Below are 26,045 nucleotides of genomic sequence, written 5' to 3'. Positions count from 1 at the left end.
GTAGAATCGGAGAGTTTTTCAGACCAGATCCGTGCAACAACTGATGTAGAAAGTCAAATGCGACTTGAAAATAGCAAATGTCAATCTTTAAAGAACGATAAAAATAATTTCATATACTCTTAAGAATGTGTTATCAACAAAGCAATTTCAGATTGTAAAATGGCTGTCTACTTGAAGGAAGTTAATTCTACCAAAGTGGTTGACGATGCCGTGGCTGGACCTTCGGGAATGAGTCTTCATGAGAAAAAATTTTCTTGCAGTTTATGTTCTAAGGAATTCAATTATAAATATAATCTCTACAGACATTATCGAACCCACATTGGCTACAAACTCTACAAGTGCGATGTATGTGAGAAACAATTTTCTCGGAAATCAAATCGCGACAAACATTTCAGAATCCACACCGGAGAAAGACCTTTCTTGTGCGACGTTTGTAATGAAGGTTTTACTCAAAAGGATAGTCTTATTAGACATAAAAATAGGAAGCACACTGCAGAAAGGAATGCATTTTAAATGTCCCGCTTGTGAAATGTCTTTCACAAACAGCAACGAATGCATAAAGCATACAAAAAAAGGCACGAGTTAAACTAATTTGAAAATTATAGAATTAATTCTTTTTCTTTAGTATGAAACTACTTCGAATTCTTTATAGAGTTGAAAAATTGTAATTGTTATAATTTTATTTTTAAAATTTCTTTAGGAATTTTACTATTTTGACAAAGCATATTTTTAGATTTTAAACATGTTAGCTGTTACATTTTTAATTGACTATTGACCATGAAAATATGATTTTCTGTTAAAATGAATTTTTATTAAAGTGTTTATTGTTTTTAATTTATATGTATTCTCGTAATTTTTGATCCTAATCATTAAACCTTAGTAAGTCAAAAATACCTATTTCAGCTCCCTTCTAATACGACAATAATTTTTCCTTATTTTGGCTTTATATCATAAATAAAACGTTCCCAAATGCAATGACGTTCATTTTTAGCAGTCCAGTTCTCCTGAGTATTTAAGCAAAAATTGAAATACCAATTAAGTACTAGATTTAAGTAATGGAACGATCTTTTAAATAAACAAAAATGTTTGGGTTTGAATAATAATTGTAATAATCGACTGCAACATTGTGCTTTTGAATTGGTGTAAGCATTATATTTTTTAACTTGTTGTTTAATTAAAAAAATTGACTTTGTATTTTTCCAAATGGAAAATATACACAAAATGTAAATTTTATTATAAATATTAATAACGAATTTCACAAAGAATACCTTTCTTTATGTATTAAAATCATGTTCGATAAGTGATATTTAATGCACTTTTGTAATTAGTTCAATAAATATTTCTATATTATATATTAGATTCCAATGTCTTTATATTTTTTTTTTTTTTTCCTTTTCAAAAAAATTCTTTGTTATAACTTGCAATAAAGTATTAATTTCGGTAAATTGAATATGAATTACATTTTCAATGACTTGAATCTGCACAAATATGGCAAAAAAAAAGCTTTTATCAACATGTTGCCATCACATTTACGAAAGCTTTGAGTAAAAAATAAGTTAAATACTATTGCAAATTAAATCTAGAAAAATATAATTTTCAGCACGTGACTGTAAGAAATGAAATAAATAGGAAATGTGATATTTTGTAAAAAAACAAATGCAAGACAAATTTTTGTGTGATCGTTTGCAATATCTGTATTATTAACTCAATAAATCAGCTTTATTTTAGGCAATCATGGTTTAATATGTAAATGATATCCATTCAAATCCGGCCACAATGATTAATTTGTAAATCTTTATATATTGTTTAATACTGTTAAATAGTCTAAATGAAGTAAATAATTTTATTTTATGTAAGTTAAGCCAGTAAATGCACTAATGAATTACGATTTTTAAATTTTTTTCATACTCTGCTCTGTAAGTCATATTTAACAAAATATTCTTGAGACACTAATATTTTAAATAAAAAGTGTTACACCAATCAATTAAATAAATCATTAAAACTGACTTGTTTATGAAATATTATTATATAAAAACATAGGCCTTTAGATCTGTCCTTACACCATCTGAAAGAAAATATCATTTCAAGACTTTGAATTTCTCCAAGGTTGATAATCGGATGAATCGCGCGCGTGTGTTTCTGTATGTGTTGGTCCTCCACAAACCAGTCCATATGTTTTAGAGCTTTCACACTTGGAATATATATACATTGAAGGATAAAAAAATATGAATAGTGAAACGTTTTGAAAATTTTAATTAATTAAAAATTAAGCGAAATTTTGGCGTTTTTTCCTCTTTAACTTTCGAAAATATTACAGCACAAAATTAATTTTTACATCATATTGAAGTTCAAAAATAATCTTTTCAAATATACGAATAGTTTAACCAAAAAATGAAATATCTATTATTAATTATTAAATAATTAATTTAATCAAGTTTTTCAACATTTTATTTTGTAATAAATAAAATAAAATTTAGGCTGCACGAGCACGTTGCACGTGAATGAGAGAAAAAAAAATGTCAACGCGTTGCCAACATATTGACAAAAACTCAAATTAAAAAAAATAAATCAACTATTATTGCAAATTAAACATATAAAAATGTAATTTTCAGCACGTGTCTGTATGAAATAAAATAAATATGAAGCACGATATTTTTTTGAAAAGTAAATGTAAGGAATATTTTTCTATGATCTTTGCAATACCTCTATTACTAATTCAATTAAACAGATTTTATTTAACGGAAAATACGGTTTAATATGTACATATATGCTAATCGGAGCCCAAAAGCTAATTTGTAAACCCTCAGTAATAGACATACACCTGCTAACAAATGGTTAATGTAATAAATAATTATATTTTATGTAAATGGTCATTATATTTTATATTTTATGTAAATAGTCAATAAATGATGATGAATTACGAATTTTAAATTTTTACATATATCCTCTGCTCAGTGAATCGTATTTAACAAAATATTCTTGAGACACTAAAATTTTAAATAATAAGAGTTGCACTTCAATAAACTAAATCAATCACTGAACCTGACCAATTTATGAAAATTTCAATATCCCTTTTCTACAAAAACAGGAGATTTTAGATCACTTCATCGAATGTATCATAGAAGTCAATTATCTCCCAGAGTTTCTCAAGAGAGACTGGCTTAGATTATAAAAATGTTGATTGTTCTAGCACATCATAGCATAAGGCCTTTATAATAGTACGAGTGAATTTATGACAATCAAAATTTGAAGCTTAAAGATATTTTGCTGAAGAAGCTATTAAATGACATTACATAAAATATTTAATTGAAAATTTTAGGGAGAATTAGGATTGGTGAACCGGCTGGTCGACAAAGGCGGCAAGTTTGATAATATAGAAAGATTTTTATTGATTAATACAGCCTATTTATGCCTGGATACAGGTTTTAGGAATTAAATATTTCATAATCTAATGCATATTACACATGTTTGTGATTCTTCAAACAATTAGAATTGAAATTTAAGGGAAAAAAGAGATTGTACCGATTTTGAGTTGAATACGAAATCAATAAAATGGAATTGTTTTTTTTATGATTTTGAATTAAATCGAAACAAAAATGTTATTGCCACACAATGGATAAGAATACTGATTGAATAATATAGAATGCTGTAGATTTTGTATATAATTTGCGACCCTTACTTTGATTACACGTTAAAATTTTGTATAAATAGAGTTATTAAATTCAGATACATTTTGATGATACTAAATATTTTAAATAACAATTAATTTGTCTATTGATAAAAATTATTTTGGATTTAAAAATAATATAAAATAATAATCTGATTTTGGATGAGAATAGAATTTATTGATTACTTTCGGGATTTCAAATTTTCCATTTATATAGCATGACGTAAAATATGGTTTGATTCCTTAAGACAATAATTTAATTTCAACATAAATTAATAGCAGGAATCGTTTTTTTCCCTCATTATCCGAAAACCGAAGAAAGCCAGCTGTTATTAAAAACTACGAATGCCCATTCATATAAAAGGGAATATTCGAACCTAAAGATTTTACATTTGATTCAATAATTCACTGTTAACATTATAAATATCACAATAAAGTAATCCCTTTATTATGTTAATAATGTTGAATTCTCGACAGATTGTTACATGAACCTTCAGAAGAAACATGGATGAATGATTTTATTCTAGATAATTTGGTTTCGTTGTATATTTGTTTATGCAAATTATTCGGCATTATTTCAATCTCTGTTTAAAACTAACTTTTGTCTTCACTGATTCAAGAAGAACCAAATGCAGATTATATTTCATTAGTACGGAATTTTGATAATGACACATTAGTGGTTTAGAAAAGTCGCATATTTTGTAATTAACCCCTCCCGGAAATATTTAATTATAAAAAATTGTGCATAAAAAACGTTTATTTTATAATTCCTTCATTAAATACAATTACATTATTGATATGAATATAAATGCAATTAGTTAAGTTCATATTCGAGACTTTTTTCAAAAGCCTCTGACTCCGCATTACCACCTAGTTTCGCAAAAATCAGAACGTTTACACCAGGCACTCTCTTAAGCTTCTTTATTTCAGGACACATTAATTTTTGTCTTATTTTTTAAGGACACTGAAGCCTTTAATCTGTCGCAGTCGCTAGGTTTAAATAAAATTAAAGAAAGATTAAATAAATGGCGATGCGAAATTCATGCCATCCAACTTATTCTATGTGCTCGTTGCATCTTACAACAATTGAATACACATTCGCGTACTCACACAAACACACACACACACACGCACGCACACACACACACACACACACACACACACACACACACACACACACACACACACACACACACACACGAACAAAAAAAAGGCTTAATTATTAAACAAGCTTTTTGATAAAGAAAATGACAGCCTTAATACAATCGTCCGAACCTTTGAAATCATATTTTCGAAATTAAACATCATGTGAATAGACTCAGAGACAATCGCCAGAGGAGAACTTGCCATATCATGTATTCAATTTAACTGGAAAGGAATGATTAAATAATTTGGCTTCAGAAATAAATAATTATAGACTTGTGCAATCATCTAAAGAGTGAAAACGCTTGATTCTTTGTCCTCAGAATAGTGAAACACATGTAATATATTTCTGTACTTTTGAGCTTTTGATCTCTGGCAAAAACAAGTGTTAATTAAAAGGTAAATCTACATATGAAGTTGGTTGATAGATTTCACTTTATTTTAAATTTGGTCAAATAATTCTCAAATTAACAATATAAATCGAAAAGATCTGTAGCTATACAACTATCAAATCCTAATTTTACCTTCAGAATGAATTTGCATTTATGTTCAATATTCCTTAATTCCTTAAGCATGTGTAATGATTATGTGCTGTAATTCATAATATATCAAACATATTTTTTAGAATGGGAATAATTTGTGTTAAAAGTCAATTATATGTATATATTTGTGTGTGTGTGTAATCGGTGTTGCACTCCTCCAATTGCAGCCTGATAAACACTAATTTTAATTCCATCGTCTCCTTTATCATTGCTGGAAATATACACATGATTCGGAACACGGCAAAATATTAAAATCGAATCTCTAATACATATGTAAAAAAAACGTAAAATAAAATCTATTCTTCATACAAGCATATAGAGATTTTTGGGGCTTCTGATGCAAGCTTTTGAAAGATATTATTCTGAGATATAAAATAAATTGCATATGCATTGTTTAATTATAAAAAAAAATCAAGGAACATATTTCTTACAAAAGTAAACATTGATTTGAAATGAAATAAAAAAGAAACAAATGAAATCAGTATTCTATATTGATGACAAAAATAATAAACGCTGTTTAAATTTGTGACATTCATGAAAAATGTAATATAAACAAGATCGACAATTTTGAAAAATGTGCTGGCGGTTTTTTTTAATTTTTTTTCATAAGAAAATTATAGTTAGATATTTATTTGACTTATTCACTTCTTATATATGATGAAAAAAAAAATTCGAAACTACAGAATCTACAGAACTTTCAGATTTAAAGAACTTTACAGTTGTTCTGTTAAATTTTTGTTAAAACTTCCACGACGCTTCATTCACATATACTCATTATCCTTGCAATAAATGGTGTGTTCAGCAGAAGAATATTGTGCTGTTTTTTAACACATCGGAATATTATTACTTATTATCGAATTTGTTTATTGATTCATCTGATTTCCTCATTATAATTCTAAACATCTAAAGCATTCAAAAGCGGGTTAGTCCTTTAAGCATCATTTATTTTTAAACCTTAATACTTCGTTTATTTCATATTTTTTTAGACTTTTTCATTCTTTTATACTCTTACGGATATCACAAAAAAACTTTAACCCGAATTTGAATCCTATACATTCGAAGAGATGATTAGTTATAGATGAACTGTTTCATTAGTTATAAAACAGTTTTAAATTTAGATGAATATTAAAGTATTACTTTCTACTACATTTACTTGAAATAAAAAAAAATATTTCTTAGAAATTTAGTTTATATTGTTGAGTGGATTTTGAAGTATTTAATGGATAAAGCTTTAGCGCTAGGGATGAAATACTACAGAACTAAAAAAACTTCACTTGGAATCTGCAAAATTATTTCGGAAAATTTTAACTTTTATCCTTTTTTTGAAGAATTTTGAAGCGGACGAAACAATATAAATTATGATTTTATTTTCATGTAATAAATAAAAAATCTCCTTTAAAAATATACGTTGAATATCCTTTGTTTCCGGAAAAAAATTGCATTCATTTAAGAATATTTATTTCTTTATTATACTAAATTAAGTATTCTTTGAGAAGAAATTAATTTTCAGCATTTAACAGTATGGTGATTATGTAAAATAAATAACAAGGTTATGCTCGTTTTTTTAAAAAAAAAAAAAATTATATCTTAAACAAATCTGTATTGAATGGTCCTCTTAATTTTGAAAGATGCTCAAAAGGCATGGAACTGACTTATAATCATTAACAAAATTTTCGATTGCTTAATATTTGAAATAGAAGCGTCCAATGGGATAAAGATGAAATGGTTGGAGGAATTCATTCCAGATTTCATTTTACTGATATTATATTTCTTCTCAGTCGTCTTCAAAAATAATTCTTCATACGCAGTGTGATTACCGAAACCTATATAAATTAAATAATCATAAATATGCATAGAAAATATTTTTATCGCCACAAAATACAAAGATAATGGAATCGTTTCTTATGGGTCACGAAGAGCAGAGTTAGAACAATCCTAATTTGATCGTATTGTAAAATATTATTTTAAATATTTTTTAATGAATGTCATTGAAATTGAAAGCAGCTCATAGCTATATGGTCAACGGAGAGAATATAATCATAGAAAAGATTTTTAATAAAATGTACTAAAATGTAAATTCTTATTTCATAGATATGTATATTTCAATTTTGAAATCTTATCCTTTTATTTTGATCTTGTTAATATCTTCTGTCACATACTTACACATCATAGGACTTTTGAATGTCCAAAGGAATAATGACAATACATTCACAGTCAGAAATTCGAATCAACTTCAGGGTTTTTTATTTTAACTTAATTGATTTCCAGATAAAAGTAATTCAAATAATAAAATAGATAATTACGTAAAGATAAGATTGATTTGAAATATCAGGTTTCGTGTTCTTTATTAAAATCGAACACAGAATTTAAATTCAGGACTTAAGACTCTAGCATGTTACTTAATAAACGATCAATTCATTATTTATTCAAGTTTTGAATCTACTTCAACTGTAGAAAGAGCTGGTAAGTATAAAAACTCATCACAACGCCTACATTATGAAACTACTAAAGAAACAGAAATCCCAGTTTCTTCTCTTCAATGACAGTTTATTATATATTTTTGATCAGGCAGTATTTTATCTAAATTGAAAATTAATGGATCAATACCGTTGCAAACGTTACGGAAATATAGTGACACGAGATGAGGATCACACTCGCTACTTTCACAAGAGATTTGACTACAGGTATTCACCACAAGAGCCAGTAGAATCGGATGGTTTTTCAAACCAGATTCGTGCAACAACTGATGTAGAAAGTCAAATGCGACTTGAAAATAGCAAATGGCAATCTTTAAAGAACGATAAAAATAATTTCATATACTCTCTAGAATGTGTTATCAACAAAGCAATTTCAGATTGTAAAAAAATTTCTGGAACAGCAAATTTGATTGCGAATCCTGATCTCCCATCATTAAGTGAAGAGCCGGAAAATGGCAAGAGGCAAGTGTCAGAGGGTGAGACTAATGAACATACATTACTGGAAGTGCACTCTCAAGGTCACAATAAGAACAAGAAAATGACTACATACGTGAAGGACCCTATCCCTTTCAAGGAAGATGACAATGCCGTGGCTGGACCTTCGGGATTGAGTCCTCATAAGAAGAAATTTTCTTGCAGTTTATGTTCTAAGGAATTCAATTATAAATATAATCTCTACAGACATTATCGAACCCACACTGGCGACAAACCCTTCAAGTGCTATGTATGTAATAAACAATTCTCTCAGAAAGTAAATCTCGACCCACATTACAAAATGAACACTGGCGAAAAACCTTATGCTTGGGATATATGCGAAAAAAAATTTAACAGTAAACACAATCGCGACACTCATCATCGAACCCACACCGGTGACAGACCTTTCTTGTGCGACGTTTGTAATGAAGGATTTACTCAAAAGGTTCATCTTATTAGACATAAAAATAGGAAGCATACTGCAGAACGGAATGCCTTTTAAATGTCCCGCTTGTGAAATGTCTTTCACAAACAGCAGCGATTGCATAAAACATAACAAGAAAGGGCACGAGTGAAATAGATTTGCATAGCATGGAAAAAATTGTTTTACTTTAGTTTGAAAATACTTCCAATTCATTATAGAGTTGAAAAATTGTAACTGTTATAATTTTATATTTAAAATTTCTTTAGCAATTTTACTATTTTGACGAAGAACATTTCTAGATTTTAAACATATAAGCTATTACATTTTTAATTGGGTACGGACGATGAAAATATGATTTTCTGATCAAATGACTTTTTATTAAAATATGTATAGTTTTTAATTTTCTATCTTTTCTCGTAGTTTTTCATCCTAATCATTAAATCTTAGTAAACCAAAAATACATGTGTCAGCTCCCACAGATAGGACAATCATTTTTCCTTATTTCTGTTTTATATCATAAATTACATATTTCTAAATGTAATGATGTTCACTTGTAACTCCTGATTTCTCCTGAGTATTTGAGTAAAAATTTAAATGCGAATTAAATACTAGTTTTAATTAATTGTACGTATTATGGTTATTTAACTCAACAAAAATGTTTGGGTTTGAATAATAATTGTAATAATCGACTGCAACATTGTGATTTTGAATTGGTGTAAGCAGTATAGTTTTTAACTTGATGTTTAATTAAAAATTGACTTTGTATTTTTCCAAATGGAAAATATACACAAAATGTAAATTTTATTATAAATATTAATAACGAATTTAACAAAGAATACCTTTCTTTATGTATTAAAATCATGTTCGATAAGTGATATTTAACGCAAATTTGTAATAAGTTTAATTAATATTTTTATATTAGACATCAGAACCACATGTTACCGTGATTTTCCTTTCTTTTTAAAGAAATTCTTTGTTATAACTTGAAATAAAGTATTCATTTCAGTAAATTGAATATGAATTACATTTTCAATGATTTGTGACTCTTTTAATAACAAAGCTAAACGTGGTGACATGTCAAATTAAAATTAGGGGCTCCCACCATTGTCAAATGTACATTTTCAATGATGTGAATTTACAGCTCGAAATGAGGCTTTTGTAATGCTTTTCAATAGTTTAATTGAATTACAAGTGACATTTTCGCAAAAAAATTTCCTAAGAAAAAATTATTATTACATCATACTAAAATAGGTTATAATCCTTTCAATGATACAAGTTTTAAGCGTGTAATTGCGTTTTCTCTTTTTCACAAATTAAAAATCGTATTTTAAACTTATTTTACAGCAATACGTTTCATTATTGAAGTAAAACTCTGATCGATTTCCTTGTTCTAGTTAACATTTCTTCTTCTATTTTCACTTTGATTATGGTCTAGATATTATGAGTTGGCTGAATTTTCATGTTGAATGGTTCAAATGTAAAGTATATTTTCATGAAAAGTTTTGATTATTTTTTTTGAACAAATAATTAATATTTCATTTCGAATCATGCTGGACTAAAAAGTATTTAAATGTACTCATTTTTAATACTGCTGCCTTTTATTGTAATATAATCTTATCTTGTTTCAAAGACTATTGTTTTGTGTGGATGTGCCGAGGGATCTGATCTTCAATAGTTTCTTCCATGCGGTAATGAATTGTAATGTCTGCAAATCATTTCCTGGAGATGAATTGAATGGTTTTCATGAATTAACTTGAAAGTCGTTTAAGCATCGTTTGAATTTCGTGCAGCGTATTACTGATACAATAGTTGCAATGATAAAGTGATCACAGTAAAATAAATAAAGGATAACCAGTCAAATGTGCACAGCGTATCTTACTTGTCTCGTTCTATGTGCTTTCTATTCTTAACCCAAGATTCTGATTATGCACCGTATCGAAGCTATCCGAATTAGAAAAAGATATAATAACTACATAACGGAAATTGAAGATATCAAATCAAATATAGGTGAATATATGCAGGATTTACGCCAGCTTCAAGAATGAAACTGAGGATGAGATGCAGTCTTATGAAAATTGCAAGACAAAGACAATTAGAATTTATATCCGTTTCCTGATTGCAAAACATGTTTACTACAAGTATTTGACGAAGTAGTTATGACATCTAATAAATATGGACTGATATTGACAAAAATTCTAGATTTTATTGTAAGTGAAAAGACTTTTTGCTATGTTATTTTTATTTAGGTTCCGATGAACAAGCCTATATTAAATTTAAACTAAAATATGTTGATATTTTAAAATTAAAAGCTGTTTGCGTTTTTAAACTTTAAGAATTTTAGTTAAATATTGATGCTAAACTCTATAATCTAGTGAATTAGTTAACACATCCGTACGTTTTTAAAATTGCTAAATTAATTATCAATATATCAAGAATCGGATTTAGGTAATCATTAAAAACTGTTTCTTTGACAATTTAAGTGTTTCTAAATTTAATTCAAATGTATCTTTACCATGCACAAAAAGGAGTTCTACTATTTATTCAGTCATGTTATAAGAATGTCAATATCTATCTTTTGAAACTTGCGTGAGGTGCAAATAATTTCCTATAACGCACCTTTCAAATAATTTATGTGGAATAATAGGCTTATTGATTCCACCTGCATTAAAAGAGAGATGAATGGAATTTTTATCGGCATTGCATTCGATGACATTACGATTCACTTCTGAAAGTTGATTCCGCTAAAATATCGTCTGTTCGTTGGAATCTGCTACAAGTTAAATCTAATAAAAAATGTCTTCCCTCTAAAATGACAAAATTATAAAAGAGGGGAGTGGGGTTCACTTGGTCATTCTCTGTAGAGTGTCTCTTTCATCAGTTTTTCTGTGATCTCCAGTGTAGAACATTTCAACCACATTATCTTTCCGAGAAGGGGTATTAAATTTCCAATCGATTCGTCATCAGAATAGCTCATTTATTAAACTTCTGATCGGAAGATTAGTCACTAAAATTCCTAAATTGCCTAATCAAATGATAATGCAATTAAAGGACAGAGAAAATTCCAGTAAATAAAAGGGAATTCAAACACGGATTCTACATGTTCATATTTTTCTCATCTTACGAAAACTCGCGCACTAAAAGATTCCAATCCGGTGTTAAATTCAATACCTTTGAAGAGATGACATTCAGAAGAGAACCATATTTTGTAATAAAAAAAATGTATGTGTTAAATATGAATTTTTTGTTTAAGATTTTACTAGTTATAAAATAGCTTTAACTTTTGATGAATATTAAATTATCGGTTTATCTTATTATTACATGAAATAAATGTTATTTGATAAAAATTTAGTTAACATCGTAGAGAAGATGTTGAAGTATTTAGTGTATAAAGTTTTAGCAGTCGGAATCAAATTCTACAAAACTAAAGAAAAAATTTCATCTCTCTTCACTTAGAATTTGGGAGATTATTTCAGGAAAAGTTTTCTTTTAACCTCTTTATGAGGTATTTTCAAGAGGATAAAATTACAAACATTATGATTTTATTTTCATAAAATGAATACGAGATTTAATTTTCTTGAAAATATACTGAATCATCTTTGTTTGTCTCAAACAATTGGCATTTATATAAGAATATTTACTACCTTATTTATACTAAATAAATATTCTTAAAAAAATATGAATTTTCCTTACTTAACAGCATAGTGAGTGTGCCAAATAAATAACAAGACTTTGCTCAGTTTTTTTAAAAATATCTTCTATACTTTAAACAGGTCTATATTGGGACAAAATAAATAATATATCAGAATGGATCTCTGTATTTAGAATAGTCAAATGACGTGGAACAGACTTACAATCATTATCAAAATTTACGCTTGCGAAATATTTGAAATGGAAACGACCAAAGGGATAAAGATAAAAGGATTGAAGGATTTATTTCCAGATTTCATTTTACTGTTGTTATATTTCTTTTCAGTCCCATTCCAAAATATTCCATCATACACAATCTGATTACTGAAGTATATCTTAAAAGTAAATAATTATAAATATGCATTTAAAACGTTTTTGACCGGAAGAAAATAAAATGGAAATGGAACCGTTCCTCATAGGTCAAAAGGAGAAGAAAAAAATCTTCATTTCTTCATATACAAAATTTAATAAAATATTCTTTAAAAGAATCTATTGAATTTTAAACCATTTCATAGCTATTAATGTAGTTGTAGTAGTTCATTCTGAACATATAGTATCTGTTTTTAATAAAATGCGATGAACTAGTCAATTTTTATTTCATAGACATGCGTACTTCTATTTTGAAATCTTATTCTTTTATTAGCGTCTTATAATATCTTCCTTCACACTATTAAAATTCACAGAAGTTTTGATTGCCCAAATGAGTAAAGAAAACACACTGAAAATGAATTTCAATCAATTTAGAAATCAGGTAAAAACAAATCTTCCATTAGCCATGTCTTCATCTCTTAAACACCTTAAATCTGTTTTAGAAAATCTAAATCATATTTTTATACTGATTTAATTGGTTTGCAGATTAAGAAACATCGAAGGATGTAGATAATTGAATAAAACCGAAGACTGATTTTAAATATCAAATCTCGATTTCTTCAATAGATTCGAACCTAGGATTTATTTAAGAAACAATCAATTCATAATGCATTTAAGTTTTGAATCTATTTTTACTATAAAAAGAGTTGCGAAATTAAAAAACTCAGCGGAATTTAAACAACTACTAAAGAAACAGAAACCTTAATTCCTTCAATTCAGTATTAGTTGATTAAGCATTTTTGGTAAGAGAGAGTTTTGTTTCAATTGAAAATTAAATGATCAATACCGTTGCAAACGTTGCGGCAGTATACTGACACATGGTGCGAATTAACCTTGCTTCTTTCACAAGAAATTTGACTACAGGTATTCACTACAAAGGCCAGTAGAATCCGATAAAAACTATGATGAAATGAAAGAGAAATCTACAGAAAATTCGAATGATAATTCTGGGTGTTTAAGTCGATTTTCCTGAAAAAAATAAGTAAAAAGATAAAATTAAAAAATGGAGGTCAAGCTGTTTCAAATTAATGAAAAAGGCTAATAGCTTTACTCCACAGAAAACTAGGGTAGGACTTCTGAAGAGAGCTGCATTACACAACTAAGAAATTCTTGTGATATTTCATATTTTAAACCCTTTTCGAATGTTCAGGTGATTGAAGTTCAAACTAAAGAAAATGCATCGTTTGTAGTTTCTTCAGAAAATATTGAATCTTATTCGGGACCTGAAAACGATCATCGCGAAGCTTTAAAAAAACGATAATTGTCATTGGATCAAGTGTTGTTGACATTCAAAGATCAAGTGGATCAGATCTTATGCTTGCAATAGCTGATTAAGAATATAAAACGTCTCTTGAAATTGGCAAATGGCAGACATTGAATAACAATAAAAATTTTCTTATGGATTCTCTAGAATATGTTATCAGAAAATCATATTCAGAAAATAATAATATTTCTGGAACTTCGAATTCGACAATGAATCTTGATCTCCCATCAGGAATCCAGGAGCCAAGAAATGGTAAATTACATGCGTCATAGGGTGTAAATGCTGAACACATCCTCCCCCCCCCCCGAAGTACTCTCTCATGGTCGCAATAAGAATAAGAAAATGGCTACCAACCTAAAGGAACCTATCTTTACAAATAAGGATGATAATTCTGTTTTTGGACTTTACGAAATGTGCCCTCACAAGAAGTAATTTCCTTGCAGTTAATGTCCTAAGAAATTCAGTAGGAAAGATCATCTAATCAATCACTATCAAACACACATTGGTGAGAATCTGTTTGTGTGTAATATATGTAATAAACAATTCTCTCAGAAAGGTCATCGTGATCGGAATTGCATGATCCACATTGGCGAAAAACCTTATATATGTGATATATGTGGGAAAAATTTAATCAGGAAGGAAATCTCAACAGACATTATCGATACCACATTGGTGATAAGCCTTTTGTGTGTAATGTCTGTGAAAAGGCTTTTGTTCTAAATGATAGTCTTAAGAAACATATGTTGAGCCACACTGGAGAAAAACCTTATAAATGTCCAGTTTGTGGAAAGACATTCACGAGAAGCAACTATTGCAATGCCCATCGCAGGAGAAAGCACGAGTGAAAGAAATCAGCAAATTACAGAAATAATTATTTTCGTCTTCTATGAAACTTTTTTCATTCCTAATCGAAATGAATGTATCTGAAGCCAAAATTGTTACAACTTGATTTTTAAAATTACTGTATCAATTTTACTAACTGATGATTCATATTTCCTGATATCAAACCTATAAGCTGTTATTATTTTATTAATAATTGACGATGATAATATATATTGAATTCAAATGCATTTATATCTTACAGTTTTAGCATTGTTTTTAACTTTTTAATAGCTTTCAATCCTTGTGAAAATTTTAACTACTTTTTAATAACATTACGAGTCCAAATCGCTTCCAATATTCAATTATTCCTTGTTTTCGAAATTCAAATTTCAAAATTACCGGATTCAATAATACTCATTGTTTAATTTCTCATTTTTCAAAATATTTTGTAAAAAAATTATTTTAACTTGGTACTAAAATGGTATTTAATGGTACGTTTTACGATATTTTAACTGAAATAAGATACTTAGGTTACGTTAATAATTGTAATAATCGACTGCAATACTTTGATTTTGAGTTTGTGTAAACAATATTGGTTTTAAATAGCTAATTTATAAAGGAATAGTATTTGCTGTAATTGGAAAATTTAAATAAAACAATATTTTTAATATTAATGACGAATTTCGCTAGTGCCTTTCTTATTATTTTGAAGGTCGGGCTCAACAAAAGGTATTTAATGTACATTTATATAATTAGTTTAATAAATATTTTTATGTTAGATCTAAGATTCTAATGTTTCTGTAATATTTATTTTCTTTTATAAGAAATATTTTGTAGGTATTTGCTATGAAAGAATTAAAGTCAGTCATCATTTTTTTTTCAATGATTTGTGTAATCTCTTTTAACATTGAAGATAAATTTGTGAGCTGACACATACAGGACAAATAAAATTCCCAAAGTTGACAAATGTGCATTTTCAGTGCAGAAAATTTGGAGTTCCGAAATACGGTTTTTGAAATGTTTGTTTGCAGGTTAATTAATTAAAATACAAGCAAAATTTTGGCATGTTTGCACAATAATTTCCGAAACAAAAAATTAATTTTACACCATACTAAAATTGGAAGCATAATCATTTCAATGTTGCAGGTTTTAAACGTGTGGTTGTATTTTCTATTTTCAAGAAGTTAAAGAAGTATTTTTTAACTTATTTTACAGCAATATATATCATTGTGGAAGTAAAAATTTGATTGTTTCTTTGTTTTTATTAAAATTTCATCTTGTGTATTTTTTCCAATTTTTAATGATAAAGGTATTATGATTCGACGTATTTTTTCATGTTAAGTTATTTCAATGTAAGGTATTCTTTTATTAAAATTTATGTAGATTTTTGTACTTATAATTAACGTTTCGTTTCGAATCATGCGAAACTAAGAATTATTTAAATGTACATAATTTTTATACTGTTACCTTTTCTTGTAATATTGTCACGTAGATACTTTAGTGTGGAACGCAATGACACACACAAGAAGTAGAGCTAAACCAATTGAATAACTCAACTCAACTCTGAACTGAGAACACAGTGACTGACAGATCTTCTGCTTTTATACTAGCAGAATAAGTTCCAGAATACTTTTCTGGAGACACTAAGAAAAGTCCAGAACACTTGTCTGGTAAACTAAAGAAATGTCCAGAATCTTTTAGAACATGAAATAAAGGGAAATATAAAATCAAGGAATTATATATTTACACAAACTGTGAATCGCACTGTCTTCAGCGGGATTCGAACTTAAAATCTCTTGATTATGAGATCAGTGCTATGACCATTCGGCCATGGAGAGTTAGCTACCTCTTTTCAATGCGGCAATATAATCTCATCTTGTTTCGAAGGATATTGTTTTATGTTAATGTGCCGATGCATTTGATCTTCAAGCTTTTCTCTTATAAGCTAATGAATCATCATGTCTTTGAATCCTTTTCCTGAGAAGGAATTCACTGGGCATTTTTCTTTCAAACATTGCTTGGATTTCGACATGCGTAGCTGTGATATAGCATCGTATTAGTGATAAAGTGACTACAGGAAAACAAAACTTCTAATGTTTAAGCTAAAGGTATTAAATTCCTGCCACTACAGAACAATACATTTGTAAGCAATCGGATACTAAAAAAATTATTGAAAGTTAAAAACAATAATTATTTGACAAAATTTTTTTCTCCCGAATATAAAAGACACGTAATTACTTTTTAGATGATGATTTTGGCTGTAATAAATAATATACTGTAATTTGATTGAATTATAAAATTAGTGAAGAATTTTTTTTAAATGGAATCCGATCAAATTTGAAACTTTGTGTTTTCAGAGGTCGTCTTTTCCTTGTTGCAGCACATTCAACTAAGTTGCAATGAAAGGTATTTTTTAAGACTACATATATAATGTACGCGTGTGTGTGTCTGTGTGTGTGTGTGTGTGTGCGCGTGTGTGTGTTTTATAGTGAAATATATTTAGAGATTTAAATTTTTTAGGATTTAGTGGCAGGAGTATTTGACCTTAAATCTACTCTCCTTCAACTAATGAGTTATTTTATAACTTACTTTCGAATCAAACTTCTGTTGAAGAAGTGAAGTGAATTTTCGAGACAAATGTAAAAAAATTCTAATCTGATCCTAAAATAAAATCTGCTGTATTGGTTTATTAACATTAATTAGATCTTTTTCAAAATATATTTTATATGTTGTAATTATTTTATATTTTTTCTGTTGTTGACTTTAAGCTTACAATTGTTTGAAAAGCAAAAAATAAATAAATAAATAAATAAAAGAGCATTTTTTTTTCATAAAAGTATGTTTCGACTTTTTACAACCTGTGATAAAAGAAAAGCAAAATTTAAATGTCTTCTATTAGGGCATTTTTATTAAAATGGATTATCAAAGACAAAAGCAAAACGACGAATGTGCATCAACTTTTAGAACAACATAATATATGAATTCTAAATCCCATGTATTCTAAATATATATATCGCATGTATTCTAAATTAAATATATCGAAGCAATACATTTTTAACCATTACTTTTTGTACTAAGTTTAATTTACTTGCAAATTTTTAAAAAAAATACTATCTTCACAAAAAGTTACATAAATTGAAGGCTTGTTTTAAATCTTAGAATTCGGATGTTATATTAGAATCTGATAATAGGGCTTAAATATAACAAAAACGCTCTTGCACCTTTTTAATGGACCTTTCATTCAAAATTCATCCATCAATTAAATATAGTTTAAACGTTTTTATAATTAATTGAAACACAGCATCTACAGTATTAAACTGTTAGAAGAAATTGAATCCTTGATTTCCTTTTATTATTATTAATTGAATAATTTTCATAAGACGAAAAATCAACAGTCTGATTTCTGAGTCAGCCATACGATAGAATATTGACTTCCTGCGAGAATCACATTTGCGTATTTTACAAAAAAAAAAAAAAAAATGATAACTTGTGCTCACTATTCTGATCAGAGGAATCAGGCAGAAATTTGAAAAGCACAGTGATGTAAAAGATAGATTAATTGAAAATTCGAATGACACTTATGGGAACTTATTTTCAGATTTAAAAAAAAGTGAGCTGATGAGTTTGCCGACATTTGTTATTAATGAAAGAGTCTCATTTATGCACAATTCTAGAAGAAAGAACGAAAGGGTAGGGCACTTTTCAGAATATCTTCAACAATGCGCAAATAATGAATACTTTTAATAATTCCTATTCGGATTTTATTTCAGACATTCGGATGAATGAAGCCGAATTTAAAGAAAATGTATGAATGATTGAGCAATGTCGCTTATAGTGAGTAACTGGCAGTCTTTTAATATTGATAGAATGCTTTTTATGAATTCCCTGGAGTGTACAATCGAAAAAAAATAGTTTAATTATCCATTGTAGCTTCTCACGAAACAATTCGGAACCAGCTAAGGAAGGATTATACCTGATGTAACTTTTTTTTGGTTCACACTGAGGGTGAGGACAATGCTGCCAATGTAGTTGATTCGGCCTATTCCATAAGAGTCTCTATAATTGCGTGGGACCTTCCAAATGCATCGTATAAAAGAAAAATTAACTTGTAATTCTTGTGAAAAAAGTTTAACGGAAAAGTCCATTTTGAAAATCATAATCGAGTACACCCTGGTGAAAAGCCAAAAGTGTGCAGTGAAAAGAATACTCAAAAATAATTCTTGTCAGGCATCACAGAATAAACACTGGAAAGTAGCTCTTACTTGTACTGTTTATGGGAAAAAGAATTTGCTCCGAAGGAACATCTCAACCATCATCATCGCTCTAAAATGCATCATAAACTTTTTGTGTGTGATGTTTGTAACAAAAGTTATTCTCAACATTGCAATATTATGGGACATGTCAGGACTCACATTGGAGAAAAGTCGTAAATGTCCAGTTTGAAAAAAAAGATTTTTACAAACTGCAGCATTTGCAGTTGACATCACTCTAGATAATATGAATGAAATCAAACAGGACATTTAAAAAATAGTAGATTGCACAAAAATAGGTGCAATTCCGTTTAATATTTCAAACTAAATAATATTTATTACGAGTTTCGCCCATTTCATTCTAATTGCAATGTGTAAATTCAATTGCAGAGACGAAACATATTTCCTTATTTCAATCAATTATTGTTGATTCAAAGTTGGAGGATGGATTTTTAAAAAAAATATGTTATCTGTATCTAAATGTCTTTTCAATATCTTTGTTTATTTACTTTATTACTATTAGCCTTTTTCCTCTTTTGGTTTCTTTCAACTCTTAAATTATAGATTTCATACCTAACTGGAAATATTTTAGGGATTTGAAACTGTTCCTTCTTTTTTAAATTTTATTTTAAAGTGGTTGTTGTCAATGTCTTTCTTTACCTTATTATTTTTTTTTAGTTTTTACATTTTAAAAAACATTTATATTTTGACGAAATTTTTGGTAGTAATAATTGTATTGGAGTCAATATTTTAACTGCACAAATTGTCTTTTGCTTTGTATATGGAAGCGGATGTTTATTAATATAACGTTCAGTTAATAAATATTATTTCAGTTTGTTCTAATAAGAAAATTTCTTAAAATGAATAATCTATTTTTATTGGCACTGATGAATTTTACATATAATTCTTCTTTTATGCATTGGAATTTGATGATATTTTGCAGATATTTTTTTCTAGTTTATTTTCTGAATAGTTTTATAAAGGTCGCTATAATTATTTTTCTTCTTTAGAAAAGGCTTTTGCGTTATTTTCTACGAAGAATTTATTAAATCCGATCGAATAAATTCTGGGATTATTTTCACTTTTATTGAATTTCAAAACAATGAATTAATCTGGAAAGAAAGCAGAAAGAAATTACTTTTTTCCCAAATGACTGTTCAATATTCCAGTTATGTAATAATCAGAAATTTTTATATATATTTTTTACAACCTTGCAGATTAAGTTTTGCATGTATATAAATTGCATTAAAGTAACTCTCTCATAAATGACAAGGAAGAATTAATATGTATTTACGAATCGCAATTTTAATTCTTCGAGTGAAATTCTGTAGTTGAAAGATTCTTTATTTACATTTTTATAGTTCTATAATTCAGCGTCCTTACCGCTTCACATACAACGACGAGTCTGACTCCTGCATTGAAATACTGTATTTTTAATTTTATATTTGAAATTGAATGAAAGTATGAAGTAACTTAAAATGTAAAACTCCCTTAAAACTACTTCAATATCCCGAATGTCCTCAGAATATTATAAGAGTAAAATAATTATAAATGATCCAAACTATATGTGCCATCTTATTGGGAGGTAAAGTAGGTCAAATACTTAGTTAGCTATTGAAAGCTTTTCGGTAGTCACTGTTTTTGTTTATAACTAGCTGCCTTTGGCAACCGGTTCTCCAGTATTAATGATCGCTAAAATTATGAATTAAATATTTTATGTAACTGCATCTCTTAATAACTTTTTCTGCTTTTTCTAATATTTTAAACTTCAGATTTTGATAGTTATATAATTCAGTCATTCTATTACGTATGCCTTAAACATTGTACTACTTATATCTCTCTTTAATGTTTTGTCAGCGCTCATAAAATTTCAAATTATAATTAGAGTGTAAATGTTAAGCTGAAATTAATATAAAAACTATTTTTTCTGAAACCATTCATGTCTTTTATTTTTAATATGAAAACTGAAAACAGAGTCGTTCGGCATTGAAGTTGTATGTGCCCTGCAGATTAATTTTCATTATTTATATAATATTTTAAAGAATTATTCAACAAAAATTTCTCGATTTCTTCGGAAAATTCAGTTTTTACTTTTAATTTCAAAATATTTGAATGATGTAAATAATTTTTTTTAAAAATTTCAGTCAATAAATGTACTTATGGAAAAATTATGAAGTTTAAATTTTAGACAGTCCTTTGGCGTTAAGAGATCACATTCTGTGAAGTACTCTTGAAACTCCAATTTTTAAATAAATAGCTTCTATCTTCTGCAATCAAATCTGACCAATTTTTGAAGTTTTTAAATATCAATTTTTGCCCAATCAATTTTTTCATAATCATATGGCAATCACTTTTGATAAACCCTGGCAGAACATCGCGTATCTCCTTTGAGGCAATCGATGAAGTGGTCTAAAATCGTCAGTTTTTATAGAAGTGTGATATTCAAATTTCATAAATAATTTATTTTTAGTGATTGAATTAATTGATTTTTGTTCAAAATATTTTATTTAAAACATTGGTGTCCCAAAAATATTTTATTAAATATGATTCAAGGGGCAGAGGCCTATGTAAAAATTTAAAATTAGCAATTCATCGGAACATTTATGGACTCAAGTTACAGAAAATATAATTTAGTTAATTTAGACCATTTGAAAGCAGATGTATGCCCCAAATTAGCTCATGGGCGTTTATTAGAGTGATTATCCTATATATATTAAACCATATTTGACTTAAATTAAACTGTCTTATTGTATTCATAATATAGATATTATAAAAGATTATAAAAACTTTTCCTCCGTTTACATTTTAGAAAATATCATATTTCAAATTTTTTTCACTTCTTACAGACGCGTGCTGAAAATTGTACTTTTCTATATTTATTTTGAAATCATAGTTGATTCAATTTTTAATTTGTAATTTTTTAATGTGATGGCAACACGTTGATAAAAGCTAATTTTTTCCCATTGACGTGCTTGTTCAGATTCTTTAAAAATCGAAACTTAAATTATGGGTTAAAGTATTCGTATAGTTAAAAAGATAATTTTTTGAGCTTTAACGTAATGCAAAAATCAATTTTGTGCTGTAATATTTTCGGAAGTTATTGCGGGAAAACTCTAAAATTTCGCTTAATTTTCAATTAATTAAAATTCTAAAACATCGTTCCGAAGTGCACATTCTCAGGATCCAAGGTATACGCATGTCAGATTTAGTAGCTGTAGGTCTAACTGTGTAGCTTGCAGAACGCCAAAACACACACACACACACACACACACACACACACACACACACACACACACAAATTGAGCTTTATTATAAGTATGGATAATGTGTCAACGTCTCTAAACATCGGGATAGCCCAGTAGATATGTAGGAGGTTCGGCATTCATGAGACCTATTTTCAGCCCTGGGGTAATGTTTGTTTATTTTTATTTGTTTTTTTTCAGAACTAATTCAAATTAATTTAACATTTTACAAACTGTTTAAATTAATATACCTTTTTAATTTTCATGCAAAAATAAATGCTTATTCCTCTAATTCTTGAATTATATATTAATTTTTTGATGCAAAATAATCATACATTTACATACGTTACAAGCCACATAAACTTGCAGCCATAACTTATAACTCAATCTTCAGTGAAAGTGCCCAATGGGACCGCTTTGACTTCATGTGTAAAGTGGGCAGTGCATCAACCTGCCTGGAGATGAGAAGTAATGCAATGCAGCTCCATCTGGTCGCATAAAAGTGCAATTGCAAGGGCTGTGAGAGGTTTCTGATCAGACATATCACAAAGTGTTTCAAAAAATCAAGGCTAAAAGATGAAGTAGAACCACACTAAACATTCACCGAAGGAGGTTGATCTGGTAGGTACCCATGAGAATTTGACGTAGCCCTAACACGATTGTTTCTCCTAATTGAGGTCACCTGCAATGAAATGTATGCATCATCCATCTACTTGACTTTTAGCAATCATTTTTGTCATATTGCATTTAGGCAAGCGTCTATGCAGCGAAATTTAAATTTTCTTCTACATCAATTGGTAATAAGCAGTGCCGTGCTTGCATCTTATATGATTCCCTTTGTTCTGAGAGGTTTTTGAGCACTGCTACTCCCTATTGATATCTCATCTGCTAATTTTTCCATGGCACTTTTATCAACAGTGACACAGTCCAGTGTTCAAGGATGGTCTTCTACTTCACTGTTTTCCCAAATTGTCTTACTCAATACAGTATTATATTCAATGAAATAAGGCTTCTCCATAATGAAGCGTATTTACTCGGCATGTATAATGCAAAGGATTTGTTCAGAAAGAGAATCTTAAAACACATATTCAAATATATACTGATGAAATGTCTTTTACATGTCACATTTGTGACAAAGGATTTTCACTGAAGAGGAAACAATTTCGGTATTAGAGCGGAGAAAATCCTTTTTGACATATGTTGTTGTTGTTGTTTATAATGGCATTTGCCATGGACAAGCTTTCGACGAAGTCAGTGATTTTAAGCCAAGGGAGCGTCTCTTGTTTTAGTAGCGCCAACTAGGGCCAAGAATACGTCTTAGCAACTCACACATCACATTTGCTTGCACAACTCCTTTTTACAGGGGGGCACATCCACACATGTCACAGATAGACCAGATGAAGAACAACCATGCTCGAAATGGGAATCGAACCCAGGACGCCCAGGTCACGGGGAAGACGCGCTACCCCTATGCCAGGACGTCGGCTTTTCGACATATAGATTGATACATGCGATTCATGAGCAGAAGTAAGTACATCAAACTTTACTAGTCAAAAGTAATTAACGTTTCCTAAAGACATGAATGAACGCAAAATGTATGAATTCTTTTTATATATATATATATATAATATTTACACTGACTGACATTCCATTTTAATATCTTATTCACTGACGTAATTTGGAATTTTTAATTTAAAGTGTAGTTTTATTCTATCAAATTATTAATATTACTTTGCTAACAAATACTGCATTTTTAAGAATTGCAATTTTAATGGTTTTTAATGATTAAAATTTTGAAATCTTATATTTTAAAGTTTATTTTTATTTTTTTTTTTTTTTTACAGTTTTAGAAATATAAAGATTTTAGAATAATTTGGATTCAAAATGTATATTATAATTCAAAACCAGGAATTTTCGAAAGGAGTTGCAAACTTTTTTTCTACATAATTTTCTTAACAAATATAATTTCTCTTGATGCTTCAGAAAACGAATAACTATTGTCCATTACGCTGTCCACGTATTTATTGTATCGGATGGATCTGATTTTTGCCTTTAATGCCGAATAGGTTGCAAATATTTCTTTCAGAGAACACAAAGAATATTGGTGCATTTTAAAGGTTTTGAATAATATTTATCTTCAAGATATACAAAGATTTGTATTGATTAATACAGTCTAAGCGCGATTGGATTAGGTTTGTTGAAATAAATGTTTCAACAACTCATAGAAAAATTGCACATAAAAAACTCGTTTTATTATATAATTCTTACATTAATTGCAATTATAGTATTTATATGAATAAAAATGCAATTCATTAAGTTCATATTCAACATTTCTTCAAAACCCTCTGACTTCAGATTAGCAAAATCAGAGTGTTTACGTCATGCACTCCCATAACTTTCTTATTATAAGGCACATTATTTTTTATCTTATTTATTCAGGCACATTGTTATGACCTCAAACCCAGAAAGTATGATACAGAAACCTCTATTCTGTAGCAGTTGCTAGGATTAAACAAAACTAAAGAAAGATTTAAAAAAAAAAAAAAAAAACTGGCGTTGCGAAAAATCTATATGGAGAATTGGATATTTTCATGCTGTAGAAATTCCGTTATGTGTTCATTCCGTCTTAGTATAATTGAATTCCCGCGAGCACGCACGCGCATGCACACTCAACCACACACACACACAATTTATCATCAAACAGGTTTCTTGATAAAGAATATGCTGTCTGCGCAATCCTTCGTATTGAGCAATACGAAGGAACTTGCAATCCTTCGTATTGAGTTCAATTGAAAGAGGATTATTAGATAATTCGGTTGCAGAAATAATTATTGATAGACTTGTACAATCATCTAGATAGCTAAACTACTTGCTGACATTTCCTTAAAATAGCAAAAAGCTTGTAACATATTTTTGTATTTTTTGAGCTCTTGATCTCCGACAGTAAGAAATATTCATTAATAGTACTAATGTTGGTTGATAGATTTCACTTTATTTTAAGTTTGCTTGAAAAATTCTCAAATTAATAATGAAAATCGAAAGTATCAGTGACTAAACACCTGTCAAAAACTAATTTATCATTCAGAAATAATTTGCATTTATGTTTAATAATCCTTGCTTCATTCAGCATGTGTAATAGTTCGTATGCTGTAATTAATAATATATCGAACATATCTTTTCAGATTGGGAATAATATATATATATATATATATTACACTCTTAATTTAAACCAAATTAATCTACAAAGCTTTATCTTAATTTAGTTCATAGTAATTTCATTCTCTTCTTTCCTGATCTAATTCTACTTTCTGTTTAATTAATTCAACTGAAGCTTTGTAAAAATGATGCGCCATCAATTCCACGTGTCGAGTGAAAGTGATCAATCTGTTGTCCTTGTCAAAGGTCAACACGTGCATTAAATCCACGCGTGGCCGGAAATCCCATGTTATATAAGACTAGTCATCATTTGTTTCGCCCTTTCCTTACTTCTGCTCTTGTCTCGCCCTGTGGCGGACTAGTTCTGTCCGCGCCTTCTTGTAAATAAATTGCATTCCTGGGATAGATTAAAATGAATTTAAAAATGTAAAATGTCTCTTATGTGTCTTCGAACCTGCCTTCTGCTTCACATAAAAATATGCTTATATATATACATGTGTGTGTGTGTATGTTATTGATTGCCTCCTC

At 28.7% G+C, this 26,045-nt stretch overlaps 1 protein-coding gene across 1 annotated transcript; it reads left to right on the top strand.

Annotated features, from left to right (window-relative positions):
* The first annotated feature begins 7,947 nt into the window (after positions 1-7,947).
* Positions 7,948-8,805, top strand: LOC129972021 (zinc finger protein 182-like). The gene has a single exon (XM_056086002.1). The coding sequence runs from the start codon at positions 7,948-7,950 to the stop codon at positions 8,803-8,805; it is 858 nt and encodes a 285-aa protein (XP_055941977.1).
* Positions 8,806-26,045: the final 17,240 nt, after the last annotated feature.

The sequence above is a fragment of the Argiope bruennichi genome, chromosome 6 (genome assembly GCF_947563725.1).
Source record: "Argiope bruennichi chromosome 6, qqArgBrue1.1, whole genome shotgun sequence".
Lineage (NCBI taxonomy): Eukaryota > Metazoa > Arthropoda > Arachnida > Araneae > Araneidae > Argiope > Argiope bruennichi.
Note: the sequence above shows the minus strand (reverse complement) of the source record. Positions and strands in the feature narration are given on the sequence as shown.